Source organism: Sinocyclocheilus anshuiensis, unplaced genomic scaffold (genome assembly GCF_001515605.1).
Source record: "Sinocyclocheilus anshuiensis isolate Anshui unplaced genomic scaffold, SAMN03320099.WGS_v1.1 scaffold1456, whole genome shotgun sequence".
In the NCBI taxonomy this organism is placed as follows: domain Eukaryota; kingdom Metazoa; phylum Chordata; class Actinopteri; order Cypriniformes; family Cyprinidae; genus Sinocyclocheilus; species Sinocyclocheilus anshuiensis.
Genome location: NW_015546099.1, coordinates 144,383 through 155,695, shown reverse-complemented (window position 1 = coordinate 155,695; position 11,313 = coordinate 144,383). Strand labels below are relative to the sequence as shown.

General features: G+C 36.8%; 1 protein-coding gene across 2 annotated transcripts in view; it reads right to left on the bottom strand.

Annotated features, from left to right (window-relative positions):
• zhx2b (zinc fingers and homeoboxes 2b) overlaps positions 1–11,313 on the bottom strand; it is a 17,795-nt gene that overhangs the window by 1,937 nt on the left and 4,545 nt on the right. The window contains exon 3 of one of the 2 annotated variants that reach the window (XM_016501976.1): positions 1–2,160. In XM_016501976.1, coding sequence (XP_016357462.1) covers positions 1–1,989 — 1,989 coding nt within the window. In that variant the 5' untranslated portion in view covers positions 1,990–2,160. The remainder of the gene's footprint in view (positions 2,161–11,313) is intronic. The other variant, XM_016501977.1, reaches the window with a different exon arrangement.

Sequence of the window (11,313 nt, the reverse complement as noted above, 5' to 3'; positions counted from 1 at the left end):
AGAGCCCATGGAGTTCAGCAGGGCTTGTTCCAAATCATCTCGAAGAGCTCTGCGCTCCAAGAACCAGCTTTCAATTTCCTCTCTGGACATTCTAGTGGTGATCACGAGGTGCTCGACCTCATTATAGGACGGGAAACTGTTCCTCTGAAAACTCTCCTCTAGAAGCTTCATTTGTTCAGGACTCTTGTCCTTCACTCTCTCTAGTAGAGGAAACTGAGTGGGAACACAATGCTCCCTCAGAGCAAATTCAACATGTGACTTCTGGGAATCATTCTGGGAATTTGTAGTTTCTTTTCCATTCTGACTACTGAAGCATGAGAACACTGGAGCAACTGATGGCTCTATAGACGTACACTGAAAGACTGGAGTTGGAGATAGGGACAGAGGCACGGCCGACAATGTCTGAATGATCGTTGGTCTACTCATTTGTGGGGTCGCCACAGCTGGTGCTAAAGGCACGGTTACACCATTACCAAACTTGTTTTTAGCAACGAACGAGGAGGCTGAAGTATGATTGCTTAATTGCTTAGCAATTACAGATCTTTTGTGATTGGTGGAAACTATGGGTGACAAAGGGAGTTTTTCTTTGGGCAACACTGAAGGAAGTGCCACAGGTATCTTCTCTATGGATTGAACTATTGGGGGTTCCCCTTTAGATGGGACAAAATGTACAGGAACAGGTCTCTTCATGTCCGAGGCCACCAAAGAACCAGGGCTAGATGTTCTAGTCTCCGAAAGCCCAGGAGAAGCAGCGATAGTGAGTTTTTCTGGAGGTGGAGCTGATGGAGGGGGCATGCGCATACTCTCTTTGGGGTCTCCAGTTGGACGTTTGACCACTGAAGCCAAGAAAGAAGTTCCTAAAGGCCGCTTAAGTGTCGGTGCCTGACGGACTGCTGTAGCAATGCCAGGCGTACAAGCAGTGGGTGATCTGTCAGCTGTGATGTTTGATGCAAGGCTGGTCTGTCCAAATCCATGACAAGTAGCTGATTGTGCCTGCCCAGGGTTGTGTGTTTCAACAGCAGGTGCAGGCAAAACTTCACAGGTCTGGTGTGTGGGTGGTATACTGCCATTGAACATCTTCTTACGGGCTTCTTCTACTTCTTCAGGGGACCAGGTGATGCCTTGCTTCAGTCGCTGAGTGGTGAACCATACCTTGATCTGGTCCTCAGGGTGCCTGGAAGCTGCAGTGAGCCAGGAGAGCTCTGTGTGGGTCGGATATGGGAATCTGTTAAAAGATGTGATCAGGGTAACATTGCTGTCCAATATGGGGTTGTACTTGGTGGTGTGAATAGGAACTGCGATTGTTGGAGAGGTGCTGAGTCTGGGAGGTCGCTGTAGCAGAGGCGTTACATGACACATAGGTTCCGAAATAATGATGGTACCATTTACGCTCACTGCTCTGATCTCATCCTTCAGCACTGGACTGTCCAGCTCCTTCTCCACATCTAGGCCTTTATCCAAAATGCTGCTGTTTTCCATTGTTGTCTTTCCAGTGTCTTCACCTGCTGAACTGCTGGAGTCTAAAAACGGTCCCAAGTCTTTTATAGTGTCCTTAGCTTCCTGAATGGATCTATCATTCTTGCTCTCAATGGTTTGCTCCAGGATGCTTTGGCTATCCAGTTTGATATGCCTGACTTTAAAACTGCTCTCACCTGGGTGTTGCACTTTATTATGGCATGAGAGGGACTCAAACTTGTTGGTACTGAAATTACAGATGGTACAAAGGTAGAGTGTACTGACTGGACTTTCAGACTGAGGGATCTCCTCATGATCTCTAATATTCAAACCCTGCTCCGATGCAGAACCCCACTCTGACTGGTCCTCTTCTTTATTGTTCAGTGACGTCCAGTTTTCGTGTGTTGTGAGTGGCACAGGTGAATATCTGTCCAACACGGTCTCTGCTGAAACATCCATTTCCAAAGAGTCTTCTGCAGGAAAACTGGTTGCACGGAGCACACAAGGGTTGAATGACTTCCTTCGGCTTGACATGGTGAGTATGGTGATGGTGGGTAGGGGATGGTCTGTTGAGGGAGTTTAGTGGAGAACAGGGGGATCAGAATGAAAACCCAGCATTTGGGCAGGTGGAAGGAGACGCTCCCTCAGGCAGGGAGCTTCAGTTGTGAAACTGGGTGTCATGGAGGCTCGTCACACAGAGCTCACCTGCACAGATACAGAACAATTATATTAGACTTCAACAGACTGAGGTCAATGACACCAGTCAGATCCTGTAATCGGTAGAGCACGGCACTAGCAATCCCAATGCCCTGGGTCTGATTATCATGGAACACGCATTCTGATTAAATGTTAACCCTGAATGCACCGTAAGTGGCTACAGATGTAAGTTTCTGCCAAATGTGTAATGCGTAAATGTTTTCTTGATTGTTTGAAATTAGAGTTCACTGGACTATGAAAATATACTGTAACTTTTCAGAACTGAAAAGTCCCTCAGTAAAAAAAAAAAAAAAGGTCTATTGCTGCAAAGATATCTTTCTGAACTTACTGCTACTCATTTCACATGTGAAAAAGCATAAAAGTCTTACATGCAGAGCAGAAAAAAACGACCCATTTAATGATAAGTCTCAGAGATAAGGTTGAAAACAGTAATTGAAAAAAACTGAATTATGACTGATTTTGCTGAACAATAATTGGTGCTAAATATATACAGCCTATGTATAAACTTTAGGTGGACTTTAGGTCTGTCTCTCATTTTAAATAAAAATTTTAGATTTTCTAGAACAAAATCTGAACATTGGAGGAAGCCAGGTTCAAAGATCTTGTTTGATTTTGTTGACACAGTCAAAGGTTTTTCCAGAGGGGATTTTGGATTTCTCTTTTTATCACTCCAAAAATCTGAAATAAATCCGAAAAGAAAAATCATTTTCACTTGTTTTTTTCAAAAAAATTGTTGTATAAATAAGTGAATGAAAATATATGAACAAACCCTTACAGTAAACGCCTTCAAAATATAGATGTTAAGTACCAGAATCTGCAATTGCAGTGTGGTACAGGCTTCAATGAAATAATAAACACCTCTGACGAACAACAAAGCCTCACACTTTTCAACAGAGAGACTGAGGAGAGACTATGAGTTTGCACAGAAGGTTCATGAGTTCAGGCATTCCAGAAGCAAAGCCAACAGCTCAGCTAAGACAGAAGACTTACCAACAGCTTTAGCTAGAATCACAGACCGAGAGGAGAAAGAGAAAAGAAAGTTTCCAGTTGGCAGGGAAATGTGAAACAGGTTTGTATTCATTTGTAACTAATCCCAGGCGTTTGAGATCAGATGGAGGTGGCGCTCAAGGCCGCAGGTCAATGAGACAATTCTGGCACACGGAGGAGATTCGACTGAGAATCCAAACACACACGGAGCCACAGGACAATTCACATGAATACATTCATCACAGCAGCAGAACCGCAAATAGAGGACGCATTGTACTTCACACACACATCATCTCGTTATACAAGCGATTTCTCATATGCAGCACATTTTCATGTGCCCATCATGTATGTCTTAAGATGTTAATCATATTAGATTTGTACATTCTTTTTCATTCAATGCTATGAGAACATTCAAAAGAGAAATTTGTATATACACTCTAAAAAATGCTGGGTTAAATGTAACCCAGCTATTGGGTTAAAAAGGGACAAACCCAGCTATTGGGTTGTTTTGAACCCAACCGCTGGGTCAAAACAACCCAATAGCTGGGTTTGTCCCTTTTTAACCCAGCGCTGGGTTATATTTAACCCAGCATTTTTTAGAGTGTAGTCACATTCATGTCAGAGAAAATAATCTTACGTAACATTGAAGAGAGATTCATAAGTTTGCTTACAGAATGTAAGGAACTAGTTGTTTTCTCGTGTATGTGGTATCTTCCAAGTAAAATAATTAACTGTAATAAACATTGTTCTTTAATGTACGAAAAGTATCAAATTTATTAAAATCACACCAAAGACTAATTTAGATCATACATACATATTTTATCTCAATATAAGTTTCCAAATCCTGACAAAAAAAATAAAAATCCTGCATAAATACAACAAAACAAATATTTCTTTCTCCAGTTCATGTAATGTTCAGTTTAAATCTTTTGTTCGGTCGGATAAATCCTATGCAGCATTTTGTTTGATACTTCTTAAACTTTGCTGCTGATACAAAACTTTCCATGCCTTGTCCCATTATACGCTTCCAAATAAAGATGCAGAATCCCTTGAACTAACAAAAGCCAGTTCTTAAAGTGCTAGTTCACCCAAAAACTAAAATTATGTCATTAATTACTCATCCTCATTTCGTTCCAAACCTGTAAGAACTTCATTCATCTTTGGAACACAAATTAAGATATTGTTAGTGAAATCCGAGAGCTTTCTGACCCTACATAGACAGCAATGCAACTGAAACGCTCAAGGCCCAGAACTGTAGTAAGGACATCATTAAAACAGTCCATGTGACGTCAGTGCTTCAACCGTAACTTATGAAGCTACGAGAATACTTTTTGTGCACAAAGAAAAATAAATAATGACTTTATTCAACAATTCTCTTCCAGGACAGTGTCCTTGTAATTTGGTTGGCGTCTCACTAAAATACTAAATCCCACTTGATCAAATGACACAAATCGGTTCGATAAGATCAACATTTCAAAAGATATGAATATAAAACATATGAAAATCAATGAATGTAAGCAAACTGTCAATCCCTCACTGAGTAATGACTAACTTTGGCTCTTTATTTCCATCACGGTCATTGTTTAAATAATCAAGTATCTGATCTTGATCAGAGCAGATTTAGATAGTTTGATAGACCCAGCAGACAACACAAGCAGATTTATGGTTTAAGCGAGACACTACGGGTGAATAGGGTAGAAAATGAACTAATAGATCTTACCATTCGAAGGTTGATTGATTACATTAAGAAACTTTCTTGTATGACAAGTTTTCTGAAATGTTATGTTTAAACATGCAACTTCAGCATTATGTAATGAAATATGCACTCATTTCCAGAAAATAAATCTGAACATTGGATAAAGTCAGGTTCAAAATTCTTGTTTGACTTTGTTGTCATATTAGAGTTAAAGGTTTTTTCAGAGGGGATTTTGGATTTTTCTTTTTATCACTCCATAAATCAGAATCATTTCACATGTGAAAAAGCATAAAAGTCTTACATGCAGAGCAGAAAAAAACGACCCATTTAATGATAAGTCTCAGAGATAAGGTTGAAAACAGTAATTGAAAAAAACTGAATTATGACTGATTTTGCTGAACAATAATTGGTGCTAAATATATACAGCCTATGTATAAACTTTAGGTGGACTTTAGGTCTGTCTCTCATTTTAAATAAAAATTTTAGATTTTCTAGAACAAAATCTGAACATTGGAGGAAGCCAGGTTCAAAGATCTTGTTTGATTTTGTTGACACAGTCAAAGGTTTTTCCAGAGGGGATTTTGGATTTCTCTTTTTATCACTCCAAAAATCTGAAATAAATCCGAAAAGAAAAATCATTTTCACTTGTTTTTTTCAAAAAAATTGTTGTATAAATAAGTGAATGAAAATATATGAACAAACCCTTACAGTAAACGCCTTCAAAATATAGATGTTAAGTACCAGAATCTGCAATTGCAGTGTGGTACAGGCTTCAATGAAATAATAAACACCTCTGACGAACAACAAAGCCTCACACTTTTCAACAGAGAGACTGAGGAGAGACTATGAGTTTGCACAGAAGGTTCATGAGTTCAGGCATTCCAGAAGCAAAGCCAACAGCTCAGCTAAGACAGAAGACTTACCAACAGCTTTAGCTAGAATCACAGACCGAGAGGAGAAAGAGAAAAGAAAGTTTCCAGTTGGCAGGGAAATGTGAAACAGGTTTGTATTCATTTGTAACTAATCCCAGGCGTTTGAGATCAGATGGAGGTGGCGCTCAAGGCCGCAGGTCAATGAGACAATTCTGGCACACGGAGGAGATTCGACTGAGAATCCAAACACACACGGAGCCACAGGACAATTCACATGAATACATTCATCACAGCAGCAGAACCGCAAATAGAGGACGCATTGTACTTCACACACACATCATCTCGTTATACAAGCGATTTCTCATATGCAGCACATTTTCATGTGCCCATCATGTATGTCTTAAGATGTTAATCATATTAGATTTGTACATTCTTTTTCATTCAATGCTATGAGAACATTCAAAAGAGAAATTTGTATATACACTCTAAAAAATGCTGGGTTAAATGTAACCCAGCTATTGGGTTAAAAAGGGACAAACCCAGCTATTGGGTTGTTTTGAACCCAACCGCTGGGTCAAAACAACCCAATAGCTGGGTTTGTCCCTTTTTAACCCAGCGCTGGGTTATATTTAACCCAGCATTTTTTAGAGTGTAGTCACATTCATGTCAGAGAAAATAATCTTACGTAACATTGAAGAGAGATTCATAAGTTTGCTTACAGAATGTAAGGAACTAGTTGTTTTCTCGTGTATGTGGTATCTTCCAAGTAAAATAATTAACTGTAATAAACATTGTTCTTTAATGTACGAAAAGTATCAAATTTATTAAAATCACACCAAAGACTAATTTAGATCATACATACATATTTTATCTCAATATAAGTTTCCAAATCCTGACAAAAAAAATAAAAATCCTGCATAAATACAACAAAACAAATATTTCTTTCTCCAGTTCATGTAATGTTCAGTTTAAATCTTTTGTTCGGTCGGATAAATCCTATGCAGCATTTTGTTTGATACTTCTTAAACTTTGCTGCTGATACAAAACTTTCCATGCCTTGTCCCATTATACGCTTCCAAATAAAGATGCAGAATCCCTTGAACTAACAAAAGCCAGTTCTTAAAGTGCTAGTTCACCCAAAAACTAAAATTATGTCATTAATTACTCATCCTCATTTCGTTCCAAACCTGTAAGAACTTCATTCATCTTTGGAACACAAATTAAGATATTGTTAGTGAAATCCGAGAGCTTTCTGACCCTACATAGACAGCAATGCAACTGAAACGCTCAAGGCCCAGAACTGTAGTAAGGACATCATTAAAACAGTCCATGTGACGTCAGTGCTTCAACCGTAACTTATGAAGCTACGAGAATACTTTTTGTGCACAAAGAAAAATAAATAATGACTTTATTCAACAATTCTCTTCCAGGACAGTGTCCTTGTAATTTGGTTGGCGTCTCACTAAAATACTAAATCCCACTTGATCAAATGACACAAATCGGTTCGATAAGATCAACATTTCAAAAGATATGAATATAAAACATATGAAAATCAATGAATGTAAGCAAACTGTCAATCCCTCACTGAGTAATGACTAACTTTGGCTCTTTATTTCCATCACGGTCATTGTTTAAATAATCAAGTATCTGATCTTGATCAGAGCAGATTTAGATAGTTTGATAGACCCAGCAGACAACACAAGCAGATTTATGGTTTAAGCGAGACACTACGGGTGAATAGGGTAGAAAATGAACTAATAGATCTTACCATTCGAAGGTTGATTGATTACATTAAGAAACTTTCTTGTATGACAAGTTTTCTGAAATGTTATGTTTAAACATGCAACTTCAGCATTATGTAATGAAATATGCACTCATTTCCAGAAAATAAATCTGAACATTGGATAAAGTCAGGTTCAAAATTCTTGTTTGACTTTGTTGTCATATTAGAGTTAAAGGTTTTTTCAGAGGGGATTTTGGATTTTTCTTTTTATCACTCCATAAATCAGAAAATACTGTCAACAGACAGAAAACAAACACATTTTCACCACGTTTTTTAGGAGTAAAATGTTGTATAAATCAATGTGAATTATATATGAACAAACCCTTCAGTAAAATCCTTCAGATCAGAGATAGGAATAAAACTCTAAGTTTTGGTGTATGTAAGTGTTGCTGAAGTGGAAAAACAAACTCATTTTTGAGAAAACAGCCTGAAATCTACAGATGCAAATAAAGTGCAATAATAAAATCAAGCGAATGATTTATGAACAAACCCCTCAGTAAAACCCTTGAGAATATAGAGAGGAATAAAACTCTAAGTTTTGGTGTATGTAAGTGTTGGTTAAGTCGAGAAACAAACTTTTGAAGATATGGATTGGAACTGAAATCTACAGACGCAAATAGATAAAGTGCAATAAAATAAAGACTTTAATGTGTATTTTGGATGTTTTTATTTCACTAGTCTGAAACAAAACATTATGTAAAGTCAAAAAGCTCAAAATCTCAAAATTGAAAAATGCATGAAAATTTTTTTGTTCTTTTCTCCATTTCTGTCGCCGATGGAGTTTTGGTTCCTTGCCGCTGTTGCCTTTGGCTTGCTTAGTTCTGAACTGACTTTAACTGATAAATGGACTGTTTCCTATTGTCCTCTTGCATTATCGACACACTATTTTCCTGTTTAACACTGTAAAGCTGCTTTGACACAACAAGTATTGTATAAAGCGCTACATAAATAAAGGTGACTTGACTTGAGCAATGTTTTTGCCTGTAGTGTCTCACCTTAAAGTGTTACTGTTAGTTACTGAAAGGTTTTGCAGAACAGGAACGAATCAGACGATGGTAAACGGAGACGCCAGACTCACGTCAGGATGCTGGAAACTGATTAATATCATCAGGATATTAATGAACCCGCTGAAGGCTGATCTGCGTGATCGCTGGTGCTGGAGGAAAGAAATTGGCTTTCTCTCTCTCCTGATTAGAAATGTAAAAATATTAAGGCATGCTTCATTTCCATGTTGTTGTTATGGCAACAGTGAAAGTGTGACAGGCCAGCGACGCTGTATGTTCATTAATTACAGCAGCCTGACAGCGAGCGGCACCGCGGGGATGCACTGAAAGTGTGTGTGTGTGTGTGTGTGTGATTGGACAGGCGTGCTGAGGAGGATGACACACATGATTATCATCTAATAAGTGAGTGAAGGACTCGAGGACGGGTTCGGGATCACCGCTGGTGTTGAACTGAATCACAATTACATTCTGATGCATTTGGGTCTCTGGGAATCAAACCCATGATATTAGAATAAATTGTCATCAATGACTCTCCCTCATGGCGTTTCTGTGAAACACAACAGCATTCGATCGAACAATCGCCAGCCAAAAGATCACAGGAGAAGCAAAGTCATGCGTGTTTAAACTCTCACATCTGATGTCTATCAGGTCTGATCCCGGCGGAAACACACACACTGTTACCATGGAAACTTCTGACACCGGACGCTCATGCAGACACACGCGTGTCCCGTGTTTTCTGTGTTCCAGCACAACTTCAAACCAGTGTGATTTTAATATCGTATTTGGAATTAGATTTTATTTTTATATTTTCTGCTTTCATGTTAATTTTAGTTAAAGTTTTAGTCATTTTGTTGTGTGTTTTTGTCATTTTTAGTAGTTTTTGTTGCTTTTAAATATGTCTATATATTATTCATTTTAATTTGAGTTTTAGTTAGTTATTGTATTTTAGTACATCAAGTTAAACTAAATGAAAATGAGAAATGTTGCCTAGCTGAAATAAAATAAGTTTTTGTATACATTAATTTATTTCAGTGAACATTCATTCATTTCATTTATTCACATAATGGAAATGTTTTTTTATGGTTTTATTGTTAGTTGTAGTTAAGTTTAGTTTAGTTAACCTTAACCTTGTAGTAACTTTTATTGTACATTTAATTAATTTATTAATTTACTGTAGTAGATTATTAGCTGAATTCTACACTGTTAGAAAGATTTACTTTGTATTTGTCCAATTGTTTGTAATCTGTTTTTATTTCCATTTATTTATTTTACTTGTCTTCAATAAATGTTTGAAGAATTTTTCACAAATTAGTTAGTCTAGTATTAGTTTCAGTTGCAGAGTCAAAACTGGTATTGAGAATTGTGACATTTCACTGTTATCTAAATATTTATGTCACTGCATCCTTATTTTCAGCAAAATATACTTGATATACACTACCGGTCAAAAGTTTGGGATCAGAATGATTTTTAATGTTTTTACAGGAGTCTCTTCTGCTCATCAAGGCTGCATTTATTTGATCAAAAATACAGAAAAAACATTTATATTGTGAAATATTATTATGATGTAAAATAACGTTTTTCTATTTTAATATCATTCTAATATGCAGATTTATTGTCAGTGCTGCTTCATATTTTTTTGGAAACTGTGATACTTTTTTTCAGGATTCTTTGATGAATAAAAAGCTAAAAAAAAAAAAAAAGAGCATTTATTTAAAATAGAAATCTTTTCTAACAATATACACTACCGTTCAAAAGTTTGGGGTCAGTACATTTTTATTCTTTCTTTTTTTTAAAGAAATTAAAACTTTTATTCAGCGAGGATGCGTTAAATTGATAAGAAGTGACAGCAAAGATTTATATTGTTAGAAAAGATTTATATTTTGAATAAATGCTGTTCTTTTTAACTTTTTATTCATCAAAGAATCCTGAAAAAAGTATCGCAGTTTCCAAAAATAATATTTGTCAGCACAACTGTTGATAATTCTAATAATAAATCAGCATATTAGAATGATTTCTGAAGGATCGCTTTATACTGGAGTAATGATGATGGAAATTCAGCGGTGCATCACAAAAATAAATTACATTTTAAAGGATATTAAAATAGAAACCATTATTTTATATTGTAATAACATTTTGCAAGATTACTGCTTTTTTCTGTATTTTTGATCAAATAAATGCAGCCTTGATGAGCAGAAGAGACTTCTTTAAAAACATTACAAGTCTTACTGATCCCAAACTTTTGACCGGCAGTGCACATCGTTATCATTCAAGATTTTGTCATGTTAAATAATCGTGTTAAATAATTGTGATTACAATATTGAGCAAAATAATCGTGATTATGGTTTTAAAAATCTAAATAAATAAATAAATGTACTGCCCAGTAATACAAGTAGTGATGTGGTGAAACCAGTTCAGTGTGTGCCGTCGGTTAAAACTCCTACATTTTAAGATTATGTTTAATGAGTTCTGATCACATGACTGACTGTAAGCTTTACATTTAAAGTAGAAAGTAGCTTAAATAACAGCTACATTTCGGTAGAACTGAATATTTACATTCTGTTTAACATATTCAAATGTAATGCTAATGAGAGGAGCACATGCAAAAAAAAAAAAAACATTTAAAAATGGACTGATTTTAAATATGATTTCACATTGTGAGTGAGTTGAGTTCCCTTTCATGGGAACTTCGAACTGCGTCCTCTAGGGGTCGCTATGGGGAACGCCTCGTTGTGACCCGTGTCTGAAGCATACATTGAAAAAACACCAACTCGTTGGCCGGCGACAGCCATGATGTCACTA